The sequence below is a fragment of the Alligator mississippiensis genome, chromosome 1, assembly GCF_030867095.1.
Source record: "Alligator mississippiensis isolate rAllMis1 chromosome 1, rAllMis1, whole genome shotgun sequence".
NCBI classification, from domain to species: Eukaryota; Metazoa; Chordata; order Crocodylia; family Alligatoridae; genus Alligator; species Alligator mississippiensis.
Window position 1 is genome coordinate 417,629,106 of NC_081824.1, and position 13,850 is coordinate 417,642,955.

General features: G+C 45.8%; 1 protein-coding gene across 1 annotated transcript in view; it reads right to left on the reverse strand.

Moving 5' to 3' along the window:
• COG6 (component of oligomeric golgi complex 6) overlaps positions 1-13,850 on the reverse strand; it is a 112,282-nt gene that overhangs the window by 55,350 nt on the left and 43,082 nt on the right. The window contains exons 5-7 of the mRNA XM_006259885.4: positions 3,854-3,965; positions 814-896; positions 557-627 (exon numbers count right to left, since the gene is read on the reverse strand). Of these exons, the coding sequence (XP_006259947.1) occupies positions 557-627; positions 814-896; positions 3,854-3,965 (266 nt within the window). The remainder of the gene's footprint in view (positions 1-556; positions 628-813; positions 897-3,853; positions 3,966-13,850) is intronic.

Below are 13,850 nucleotides of genomic sequence, written 5' to 3' on the forward strand. Positions count from 1 at the left end.
GATCAGTTTTGTGACCTAACGACAGCTGAGGGGGAAAAAATAACCTCTTGGTGATGGAGTTGGTTTTTACTGGCTAGCCAAGCAAAAACGCCTCTTTAAAATGTAGCTAGGCTTTAGGGGCACCTATGTATGTGCCCAATGCCTGCTCCAACACATTCCAATTAGAATCTGTTGGAGCAGACTTGATTCATCTAATTTGAATGCTCCAGCAACCTATGGCATCACATGCATTCAGCATCCCCGTGTTTCAAAATGGCAGCGGGGGGGGACTTTAACTAAAGGTCATTGAACGAGCTTTAGTTAAAAGAACCCTGCCCTAATTTGGAAGTGCTGGAAGCTGAATACAGCAGCACTCTGAAAAGCTGTTCTAATTAAAACACCCCTTCCGCCCAAGAACGTGTAGATGCCCTGGGTTTCCTTGCACTCAAAACCAAGAAAAGGTTCTAGCTGAGCTCGAGCCATGCTACTGCACTAACAGTGACCACTCCAAAATTAATAACTAAATCTTCTATGTAACAACTGAAAAAAACAAAACAAAGAAAAATGGCAACCCTACTTTGAGCCCATCTGTAAAGTCGTTCATAAGACGTCTCTTGGAGCAAAGCCATCTGTTCCATAATTTCTAGGCTATAAGAAAAAATATTTATTTGCTTTCTAGTACAACAATAAAGTACTGAGAATTCCAAATGGTATCAGTGCTATATTTTTTGTTCAGACTTTAAAACACTTTTTGCATTATCATATGAGAGAATAAACAATGCACTGCTTTTATTTATTAAATGATTGCCAAACAGTTATTCAAATTATACTTACCCTGCCCTTTGTTGGTTTGTTCGGAGAAGAATCTTGACATCATTATGAATTTGCTTTACTCTTCCCAATGCCTTGAAAAAATCCTTAGAAAGGATAATTTGGTCATTAAATGCATTCCAGTTTTAAACAGGGTGAGTAAAATAGTAAAAGTATACCAGTAAAATGTAATGTCTGTACCTGGCCCTTTTGTCTTCTATGTTAAATTCATAGTACCCACCCTCATTTTTAAGGTCCACTAAAACTTTCTCATCTCATTCTCTATTCTACCTCCTAATGCCTGAAGTTCACACAATTCTGTTTCAAAAGTTCTTTCGATTACATAAAAAATCCTAATACTCATTGTGTTCCTTCTGCTCTGCCCTATAAGCTCAATAGGCTCTCTCTCTCTCTGTTGTACCTTTATTCACTCAAGTCCCTTTTTAAAACACAATGCTTCCATCCAATTTCTCAACAATAATCAACCGGAGAGAAATGTGCGACTATATCTTTATGTTGCAACGCAGATACACTAACACTGGGCAGAAGTGTCTGACATTTGCTGTTAACTTTGAGGCAACTCCTTGAGAAAGGGAATCTGTCTTTCCCCATCCTCAGTGTACCAAAAGAAGGAACAAAACACAAAACCAGCACACCATAACATATAAATCTATCTTACAAACTAAAAAAAAATCTATGAAGTAAACTAAGCATTTGCAAGAGATTAAACATACCTTCAGAGACTGACTACGCTCAAAATATATAAAATACACTATCAGGAGTTAGAAAGAGTATACAGAGAGAAAGAGTGTTATATCTGCCATGTTGTTAGGTTGCTGGCAAGTCTGTTATTTCCTCAGTTTGGAGGCTTATAATTAATGCAGTAGAAAAAATACAGGTTTTCCTTCCATTACAATAATAGCCAGAGTTAAATCTTTGTCAAATATTATTACAATTAGGATTATGTTGGTATAACCTTTTCAAACAGAAAAAATATTAGATCCTAGAAATACTGAGATTTTTTAAATTGCAGAATATGTGAACAATGGTCAGAAGAAGAGGGTCACAAATCATTTAATCTGAGAAGGTAAGAAATTGTTGAGGCAGGTTATTTCTTAGAAAATTCATGGTATCTTGCAGCTGACACGCATTAGCACAATAATTTTTGCCCAAACTAAGATCCCTGGCACACATTTATTCAATGTTATGATGGGATCTGATCCTCTCCCAAAAAGTCACACCTCCTACTAAGTCAAATATTCAGGATCATGATCATAATCCTGGGTTCTCCCAACACTGGCAAGCTGACAGCTGGGTGCCTGCTGCCCAGCATGAAACAGTGTGACTCTGGAGCTGGGACCAACTATCAGCTGTTGGTCCCTGCCCTGTGACCCCAGGTGAGTCTGCAACATTCAATTTAAAGCGCTATGGAAACCAGCCACAAAATTATTACACAGCTTTTGTTGAATATTTTTGGGGATGGTTTCCCACTTCAATATGCCATTAATTCTTTGAATATGTGGTAGGGTTATTTTTTACAGCACAGTTAACAGGTTAATTGTATCTTAAGTATAATGTCTTCCAGGGGCCTGAATTTCACAGAAATTTTTAGTATTAGAAATGAATGTCTGCCCATGAGTAAAGTTAGTTCGGTACTCCAACTGAAATCATACTTTGACTACTTCTGTTTGACTAGAAGGGACTAGAACAATGCAAAGTCAATAATCAAGAGTAAATAATCAATAATCGTACATGTAACATTATCCCCTGATTTTCTTCTTTCACATCGAGATGAAAGAACTTAATGGACTTATAGATCCCACTGAGTTTAGAGAGAATAGGGAAAAATGATATTTCCCCATTGAAGAAATTTGGAGATCTCCCCTGGAGGGAAAGCCAATTATTTTTCCAGAAGCAAATACCCTTCCCAGATATGATTTACTAAGACAGGTTAGGTTTAGTTAAACATCTAACAGAATGTGAAGTCTAGCAATTCCATTCATAAATTTGTGAGGAGATCTTTTAGGATTTAAATCTTGTGAGATACTGGACTCTCCAACTTGCAACTGGATTAGAAGGCAAGGAGTACCTTCCAGGATCAACACACAGTCGTAGAAATGGACAGCAGGGCCTAAAAGTCCATGGAAGTCCGAAGAAAAACTGGATGAACTTGGATCAGACCCTTGAGAAATAAAAATTTGAGAAAATGTTGCATTTTGGAGGAAGATCTCTGTATTTTGCACTTACCACTTTGTCACGACCCTAAACATTCCTTTCAACATAACACTTGGTATGTTATTAAGTTTATGGCAGTTATTCAAGTGCTCAATCATTTAACACAATTCATTTTTACTTTCATTAGTATTGTTTATGGCTATCTGCCCTATGTCTTAATAATATTCTCACTGCTAACAGGATGTCTGTGGAAACAAGATACCATGTCTCAGCAGGTATTCTGTATTTCAATGAAAATTTCCATGCAACTGAAATAATAAGGGCTATTAAGTATACTTGATTCTCTGCATATTCTACTTGCTTTTACTATAGAACAATGTACTTTCTTAAGCAAAAACATAAACATGTTTAAAAAACAGTTGGAAAGGTGGCTAAAAATAAGGGAGTCAGCACCTAATATTTTAAACAACAAAGAATAACAATGAAGGAAAGTCTGACTTGAAATAAACTTAAACAATTTATATATTGCTATAGCCAAGCAAAATATATATAAGCACACAATAATTACTGGATCTTAAAAGTACCAGTTTCTTTACTTGTACTAGATAAAAATTTAACACTTCAACTGAAAATGTGGAATTTGAGTTCCCAGAAAGCCTTGATTTCAAAGTGGAGGAAGAAAGTAACATTAAGATGACAGTTCTTATTGCCCCTTGCCAAATCATTACTTTTAAAATGGAATTTTTACAGTGATTCTTACTTACTGTTTCATAATCTGACACTTTCCCCCATGTCACGTTTTAAATATATCACAAGTACGTCATTCTGCTGCAAGGTGATTGTTTGGTTTTTTACCTCAATGCAAAGCTTTACATGTATTTCAAATTACCTCAGTAATTGGCCCTTCTCTTGTGCCTCGAAGAAGGTTCATTTCTTCTGGAGTTAATTGGAATTTTGCGATGAAAGCATCTGCAACTTGTGCTTTCATTTCTAGTATTTGACTGTAATAAAACAAAGCACCGAGGATGTTAGTTTTTTTATAGTTATCTCCAAAATTAATTTTACTACAAAACTGCAAAATTGATTTATCTTGCATTTACTGTTTATTGAAAAATATGGGTAATATTTTTAAATACTTTATTTCTAACTGTCCAATCTTGCCATCCATTACTTCAGACGCATCACAATGTATTTGATGTAATTACATATTAGGCTTATACCCATCTTTAATTTCATTTAATTGTAAGCACATGTATTTGAAAGCAAGAATGCATTCTTAAATAGTCAGTCAGTATTTGTATTAAGGATTATCTGCCACAGGTACCTGCTGAATAAATGCCAATCATTTCCTTTCAAGAATGAAAGCTGCCTGCTCTTTCAGCTTATATTTTCAGATACACACACATTAATAGGACCTGAACAAACGGACAGCAACTCTCATCTACATTTCTAAAAACCATATGCAATATCTATTTACCAAATATCCTGTCCAGTACTTTTATTAATTACATATACACACAAAAAGTATTGGCCTCTTGTCTCCAGTTGCATCACATCAAATAAACAACATAGGCATTTAATAGGAAAATTACTTAGTGGGTACTACCTACATCAAGGGTGGACAAAATATGGCTCGCGGGCCACATCCAGCCTGCCAGGCACTTTCATCTGGCCCACGGCGCCCATCAGCTAAGTGTACCCTGCCCAACTCTTCTACCCACAAGAGTGTGAATGAGGCGCCCACGTATACATCCCCACCACCAACATACTCTATTGTGCCTCACTCCCACCATCATGGGTGGAAGGGCCCAGCATGGTCAGCATGCAGCTTTTCGAAGGGCCTGCTGCTGCCACTACTGTATCCACAGGGGGGCCCTGCTCAGCTTCCCCAGCATCCCACTCATTCCAGGCAGCAGGTAGGGAAGTGAGGGTGGGGGAGGGGAAGATGCAGCTGGGCAGGAGCTGGCAGCAGCCTTTGGCCATGGGGGTGGTAGCAGCACGGAGCTTGGGTGGGCAGGGTGCGAGGGAGGTTGGGGGGTGTAAGGACCCCCCAACACACTCCCCCACATGGCGCACAGCCCCACTGGCAGCAGCAACAGGTGGGAGCGCTTATGCCCGGTGCAAGTGCTGCTGCCTGGTGGCGTGCAGCACTTGCACTAACCAGAATTGTGTACTGTGGCCAGAAGTGCAGCCCAGCTGGCCCACCTCTTTCACCGGGGCTCCCCACTGCACATGCACAGTTTCTGCACTTGCGTGCCACTGGGGGGAAGCTCCATGTGCTGGACCCAGCTGCCTACCTGCCCCCTGCCATGCAAGTCCCAGGACTCCACGGGGAAGCAGGGGCCGCAGCTCCCCACCACTTTCGGTGGAGTCCTAGGACCTGTGCAACAGGGAGTGGTGTAGGCAGCCAGCTCCAGCATGCGGAACTCCCACCCAGTGGTGAGCGAGTGTGAAAGCTGCGTATGCGCAGCAGGGAGCCCCGATGATAGAGGCAGGCCGGCCAGGCTGTGTTCCTCACCGCGATGTGCAGTGCTGGCTGGAGACATGTGCCATTGGGCACCAGCACCTGCGCTGGGCACGAGCACCCCAAGTGCCCCTGCCTGTTCCTGCTGCTACCACCTGCGGGACTGCATGCCGGTGGGGGGGGATCCCCATACCCCACAAATGCCACACAGCCACACCCTGCCCCAATTCTCCCCAACACCCCCCCAACATACCCTATACCCCCCACACAGCCACATCCCCACCATACACATTCCCCACACCACCCCCCTAATACCCCACCATATACACATACACAATAGACAAGACTAAGAGTTTATTTTTGAGTTATTATTCAGTCACCTCTATATACAGAATGCAAACACAAATCAGGACAAAAATATTTTGTAATAAAATTAAAATGTTACAGTATGTGTTTGACTTTTAGCGTATGATTTGGGTTTTTTCTGGTTCTTAGATGGCAACTCCCTCCCAAAAGACATATTTCCAGGAGCCAAGGGGAAGGATGTTGGGTGGCAAAGGTCAGGGTTAGAGGTGGGACTTCTGGTTCTAAGATGGCTGCCAGGGTGCAGGGCTACCCATGCAGCCCTCAAAAGCTCACCAAATCTCATTAAGCAGCCCTCCAGCCAAAAGAATTGCCTGCCCCTGACCTACATGCATATTTTTGCAAACATCCAATAGCCAGGAAAGGCCTTGAATGTAGTCAAATAGGTTTAATTACACACAGCACTAATTACATACTGTACAGGAAGGGGATAGCACCCCATTAGTAAGAAAAATACATCTTTCAAACTTTAGAGTTCTGGGCAAAAAATTTTCCAGGGAATATAGATTAGGATGCCAGGAATAAAGAAAGTTCTCGAAGGGTTACTATATTTCCAGTTTCAAAAAAGAGGACACCTGTCAGGGAGAGGGGTAATATGACTGGGGGGGGGGGCAGTTATATGCCTGTGCCCTACCCCTGCCCCTCACTCCCAAGCCACAGCCCCCCCTAGCCCTGCTGGTGCCCCTCAGTCCTGACCCACACACAGCCTCCTGCTCCCCCCTGCCCTGTTGCAGCGTCTCCCTGCTGTCCCGTCTCTGCGAGTAAGGGCACCAGTCCCAGTGCTGCTAGCCAGGCCACAGAGCTCTCTGCTGCCCCCCTGCCTCATTCCCCTTTTGGAGGGGCAGGTGCCTCCCCCGCCCTGCTGCAGCCCCAGCATCCGGACAGCTTCCCCCAAAGCGAACAGGCACTGCTCCCCCCCACACACCCATCCCCTCCACGCACCTTGCCTCACACACACACACACACAGCCCCCCAGACAGTCCCCAAGCCCTGGCCCTTCAACTCTCACCCCCATAGACTTACCTGCATGCAGCTGCTGGGGCTGCTCCCACCACCCTGCCTGGCTGCATGCCGGCCACATGCATGTGCACGCACAGAAACATAGGATGCCCCCCGCTTCCAATCACCCTCCCCTCACTTCCCAAGCAGTTTCTTGCTAGGGCAAGCTGGAAAATGCCAGGAAAAGCTTGGATGCAGAGCAGAGCAACATCTGTTGGTATTTAAAAAAACCACCCGGACTAAGATGGGAGGACCCAAAAAGAGGACATTTCCAGAAGAGCCCAGATGTATAGTAACCCTACAGTCTAACCAGGTTCTTGTGGGAATGGTGAAAAATCAAAGCTCAACTGTTTTAGGATAATTTCACTTTTATCATAACTTTTGACAGATGCTTATGTACATTATTACATACATTTATAAGGGCTCTTATATACAGTAAATTGGGCTCTTATAAGGGCTCTTATATACAGTAAATTGCCTGTCTAGCAATTGCTCAATCTCTTTAGGGGTCAGAAGAAGTGCTCCAGCATATTGGACGATGAGTAAACAAAACGAAATACCAATTGATTTGGATTTCTAGACCCTCCTAAAGTACAGGTAAGGCAAATCATCTCAGGTTGTGATGTCAACGCTCTTAAGCTAAAGTGCCCAGAAATATAATTCTAATTTAAGTTGTGTTAACTTATACATAGTGACTTTACACACTTAAATTGATTCAATTTAGCATTTCTGAGTGTCCTTTGCAGATGTGGCCTTTCTGTTTTTAGGGTCCCTGGCACAATATTACTTTTATGGTGTGATTATGGTATTAATTGCACCATAAATAATTACAGAATTACATGTGCAGTTGATTTATGGTGCCATGAAGTGGCAAGCCAGTCACAAAGATGTTCCACAAAATATGTGGAACGTCTTTGTGGGCATAAACTAAATGCGTAGCACCTTGGGACCAGAGGCTATCCCTGGGCTGAGACCAGCTGATTGTCAGCCCTGGCCTGAGGACAGTCCAGGGTCTTGAAGCAGTCCCAGGGCTGTCTTGGGGCTGAAGCCAACAATGAAGTGAGATTCAGCTCACGAAAGCTTGTGCTATATTTTATTTACATGAATAAATCTACTTCAGCTAATCTATAAGGTACAAATCTACCCTGCTTTCTGCCTAAAATGATATCCAAGGGTGCTGATACATGTACAGAGAGCAGGGCTGTCCCGGGGGGGGGAAAATCGGGGTGACCACTCTGTGCCCCGCGCATTGGGGGGTCCCGTGGTCAGTGCCGCATAGGCAGCAGCACTGTCATGTGCTGCTGCTGCTGCTGCTGAGCGCTGCCAGCTCTGACTCTGGTTGCTCGCCACCGCCCTGCTCCCTGAACCCTGCACACCCTAGGGATGGCTCTGACAGCGAGGCTACTCCAATGAGCTGTAATTACTGTACATCAGAGAAGACTCTAGTGTCATGTGGATCAGTGCCCCCATGCTGAAAAGTGGTGTTGGGGCACTTTAACTAAAGCTCATTCGACATCATTTTTCACTGCAGGGACGCTGATACATGTGATGCTCTAGGTGCTTTAATTAAAGCAGCTCTTGGTACCACTCTAATTAAAGTGTAACCCCCCCCCCCCACACACACACACACACTCTTCCAGAGCACATGTATAAACACCTAAGTTTTCATGATATTATATTTACTCAAATCCAAGATGGGTCTGAATTTAAGATGACCCCCCCCCATTAGGTTCTATACATGGAAAATTTATAAAACATGTTATAATTTCCATGCACAGAAGCAAATTATTGGAGGGCCATCTTTAATTCATAACCCCCCCACCACTGCAGGGGGCAGGCAGTGGGGAGCAGGTAGTATGGGAAGGTTAAGCAGCTTGTCTCCTGCTTATGCCTGCCTTTCTGCCACTTCTGCACCCTGCCTGCCCACCCACAGTATTGCAACCCCTTTCCTCTCCTTCCTCTGCACCCCAGTCTTTGCTTCTCTTCTTCCTCCTCCTCCCCCAGCCTGTGTTCCCCACTTCACCTCCAGCAGCGCTCTGCCCATCCCCTCCAGCCTCTGCTGCCCCCTCTTTCCCTTCCCCTCCCCTCCTGTCTGCTCCCCCCACCCCAGCTTCTGCTCCCCCCCCTGCTCTCCAGCCACTGCTGCCCCCTGCCCACCTTACCCTTGCTTCATGTGGCAGGCTCCGTCCCCATTCTAGCCTGAGGCACTGAGCACAACTCCAGCCCAGCCCCTGTAGTAACTGTCCGGGCTGCGTGCTGCTGCTCCATACCCAAGGCTGCAGTGTGGACAGAGCCTGATAGTAAAGAGCAAAGGTAAGGTGGAGGGGAGGAGAGGTGGGTGAAGCAGATACTGCAGTGGGGGTAGAGACTAGGGGTGCAACACGCAGGGGGAAAGGGGCAGGCAGTAGCTGGGGCGAGGGCTCTGACCCCCCCATTGGAGCTCAAGCCATGGCAGGTGCCATCCCACCTCCCCCCAGCACCCTCACACTTGATTCTAAAATGAAGGGCTTATATCTCCCTATGTTAAATGAGGGGGGGAACCTTGCCTCAGAATTGAGTAAATACGGTAAATAATAATGGCTTTGGACAGCACCTGTTGTCTCTGTGATAATATTTTCAAATGTTGGTTGTTTGATTAGAGTGAAGGGAGAATAGAAGACTGCAGTACTGAATAAGTTTTAGTCAAGTATAAACTAACCACCTCTTAGTTCATAGTCAACTATAAGAGGTGAAAGCTGAGAAAAGGAAACTGCACAGAAGTTTGAGAAAGAGAACTGCAGAGATGAGTAAAAACACAAGTAAAAGAACAACAACCTACAGAACAGTTGCAGGAATTAGCGGACAGGAGGATGCCAGCAGCAAGAATATTTTGCTTCTCTACCGGATTAAAGATCTCATCTTGACAAATATTAATTAATCCTCATGCAACCACAGAAAAGTAGGTAAGGTATATAATGCAATCATTCAATCCACCAATGAAATAAAAGCCTTTTGTGGCATGGGAAAAAGTAAGTTGTAACAGTAGATAGCAACACCACAATCACTACAAGCAAATTATTGTTTCTCAAAATAGTTCAGAGAGCAAATTCACACACACACACTATAAACATAAGGCATGCATATTATATACTTGTCCATACTGGAATATAGTCATAACACTAGAGTTAATTATTCTGATTTTATGGGAAAATTAGAAAGATTGTGTATTCAACACATGATTCTATGCCTTGATGCTAGGGAATTGAGTACATTGAGACAGACATCAAGACAGCATCCACAAAGCTACAATCAGAATTGACTCAAGTGGCAGGTAGCTTGCTTTAACTGAGCAATTCACTTACAGAATGATGCAAGTCCTTCTTGCTGCAAGGAAATCTTTTAATAGATTTAATAGATAAATCCAAGATGAGATTATTTTTCCGCAATTAGGTTGGGCAAAAAAAGCCTCATCTTACATTTGAGTACCAACCTGGGGCAGGCAGTGGCTAAGCTCTTTGGCTCCAGGCTCAGGGCTGAAGCTAGAGCTGAACCTGTTGCCTGCTTCAGGCAGGGATGGCTCATTTGGCAGGGGAGGGGGCTCACAGTTCGGGGTATATGGGGGAGATTGTGGAATGCAGTGGGAGGAACAGGGGAAGAGGCATGTGTGCAGCTAGAAGGTGTGTGGGGAAGACTGCACAGCCTTCCCTCCCCCTCCCCCCCCCCACCTTCCCTTCTGCTCTGGCTCCAGTCCTTCCAGCCCTGACCCAGTCCAGCAGGGAGCTGCTACTACTTCACCCTCCCCAGGCTGGTCTGGGACCAGGCCACAGAGCACAGCTGCAACAGAAGATAGACCAGGGGTTGGCAACCCTGGCACACATGCCGAGTATGGCACGCAAGGCCATTTTGCTCGGCACACCACCACCAGCCCCGGCTCTGGGTAGCTGCTGCTAACCACGAAGCCCGGGGTGCTCCCAGCAAGCAGCTGGGAAGCTGCAAGCCCTGCTGCAAGCAGCCCGGGCTGGGTACGGCAACCAGGTTGCAAACAGCTGCTCCGGGCTCTGGCATCAGCTCTGTACCAGCACATGCACGCGCGCCTCAAAGTGGGAGGTGGGGGAGGGGCCTGAGGCAGCACAACCCTGGTCTCTCCCCTGCTGCCGGTACAGACCTGATGATGGGGCTCTGGAGCCTGGCACAGTTGTTTGTAGCCAGCCTGGCCTCTGGGCAGCTGCAGCAAGGAGTGGGCAGGCTGCAAACAGCTGTGCCAGGCTCCACAGCTCCGGCATCAGCTCCATGCTGGCGGTGACTGCACACGCATCTTCGAGCAGACAGCGAGAAGGTTGCGCTGCCTCAGGGCCAAGCTCTATCCCCGCTGTCCCACCGCTTCCTATAGCTGCCCAGAGGCCAGGCTGGCTACAAACAGCTGCTCCGGGCTCTGGAGCCCAGTCATCAGCTCTGTGCCAGCAGCAGAGGAGAGGCCGGGCTTGTGCTGCCTCAGGCCCCCCACACCGTCTGCTCCGAGGCAGGTGTGCAGCTGTTTGCAGCCTCCTTGCTGCACCCAGCCCTGGCTCTGGATAGCTGCTGCCAACTATGGAGCTCGGTCTGCTTGCAACAGGGCTTGCAGCTGAGCCTGCCTGATTCCCACCCACTCCAAATCCACAACTGGCCCAGCCCCACTACTGGGATGAGGCTGGTGCTGCCCCTTGCCAGGAGTGTAGCACCTTTGAGGGCTTAGCTGTGTGGAATGGGTAGGTAGTAGAGCTGATGGGCAGGCTTTGCGCCGGGGCCTCGGCTGGCTGTGCTGCAGCCCAGGGGCTGGCTCCCCAGGGAAGCACAGGGGCTCCGGCAGGCCCAGGGCATTGTGAGGTCGGACTTTGTCCAGTGGTCCAGCAGCCTGGCTCTGCGCACCCATGCATCTGGTTCTGTGTGTTTGTCTGCCTCCGGTTCTGTGCATCTGTGTGCACACGCATGTATCTGGTTCTGGATGCGTGTGTGCATGTGTCTGCTCTGGTTTTCTGTGTTTGTGCACATGTGGTTGTGCGTGAGTGTACATATGTGCCTGGTTCTCTCTCTGCTCTCCTTTCTCTCTCTCTTTTTTCTATTTCTCTTTTTTTCCCTCTCTCTCTCTCACTGCAACATGCTGAACAAAAAAAGTATACAACAAGAAAGGCAACATTTATGATTATTAAATATGCTAATATGCAGCACATCCTGCCATGTATGCCCTCCCCCTCCCCAATTTTGTTTTTCTGGCATGCCGGCACTCCAGCACCTTCCAAGGTAGACACTGTGGTTTTTTTCAGGACTCCGGCCAAAAAATGTTGCCTACCCATGAGACAGACAGTACAGGGGCCAGGGGGTGGGGGCAGGCAGCAGGGATCAGACACAAGCGCAGGGTGTGATCAAAGGGTGAGAGGATGGGGCAGGCAGCCCGGGGGTGGGGGGGTGGGAAAGGGGGTATGAAGAAGGGGGACAGGCGGCACAGGCATTGGGAGGAAAAGGGGCAGGGGAGCAAGGGTACCTCATTCCCTGGCACAGCTTTCCCCAGCACAGCAGTGAGGGTGGCATGAAGGGGAAGGGGGAGCAGGACAAATTTAAGACGACATTCCACTAATTAGATTCTATTCATGGAAAATTTAAACACAATTATAATTTTCCATGTATAGAACCTAATTATTTGGGGGGTTCCTTTAAATTTGAAGTCATCTTGCATTTGGGTATAAATACAGTGGTTACTCTAAATTGAGCAGATTTAGGCTGAACTGCCAAACTTTTATGAATTGGGTAGGGAAGAACAGAGAGAAGGAGCATCAAGTGTTCCCTGGCTTAAACTAAACCAGGAAGACTCTCTCTAGGAAAATAAGAATGTAAAAGACATTTTATTTATCCCCATGGCCCATAAGCCTCTTTGGGTGCATCCAGACGTGCACAGTTGTGTAGTACATGGCACTGCAAACACATTTGCAGCACTACATACTGTATAGTCCAGTGTTCTCTGCACTGCAAGGGTGTGCTGCCCATGACTGTGCTGCGCCATGGGTGTTTTTTTTCCCCGTGGGTTTTTTTTGACCCCTGGATATCCAAAGCTGTGCTGTGGCTGTCAGCCAGACTCTGTGTGGCTGCAACCCAGGGAGGCCCTCAGGACCCCATGTAAGGCTGCTGGCGTCAGCCCAGCACTGGCCGCAGCCTTCCCTACCCGACCCAGGGCAACTTGCTGCATGCCAAAGCGCGTCTGGCACAGCCATTCCCTGGAGACTGGTGCAAGGTGTGCCACTGCTACTTGTCCCCAGGCAACCAAATGTCCTCACACATCTGGATGCACCCTTTTTGTCCACAAGGGGCCTACTGGAAGTGTTCTTAAAGGACAGACCCTATTCATAATTAAAAGTCTCAAAAAAGTAAAAAATAATACTTGTGGTTGTTTACACACTCCAGAGCAACCAATATTACAGAAAGCTCAATGGTAGGGTGTTAACCTTTGCAGATTTATCTTTCGGAACTGGAGAACCTAAAAGCCTTAGAAAAGTTAGGTTCCTTTACAGAGTCTCATGTTGGCCACTTAAAAACTGATAACATTAAATCACTTTTGAAAATTTAGGCCAGTACTATTACTATAATATTAAAATTTTTAAGGCTCAGAAGCATTCTTACTACAGTGGGCAAATGTAATGGTTCTGTAATGAATCACCTTACAACAGAAAACCTACAAATGACTTCTTAAAGTAGCTACAATTAAGTTCCAAAGCACTGGGTAAAATGTGGCAGTATTCTTCCCGCAAGTTTTACTTACTTTAACAATAAAAAATCCTTTTGCTCATTTACACTGATATACTCCAAAACATTCTCCTTGCAAGTTTTTCCCTTCTTCCCATTCCATGATGTTAGTTTTCTCACTTCTGCAAGGTGATTCCCAGTCAGAAGTGAAGCTTTAAACTCAACTTTAGCTTCAGTCTGCCAGAACAACACTGACTTGAAGCTCTCCACAACAATGTTTCAATACAGAAGGACTAATAGATAAAATAGAGAGGTTTGGATTCTCAAATTAGGGATGAGCAGTGCAAGTAGCAAAATATGCAACAGCCTC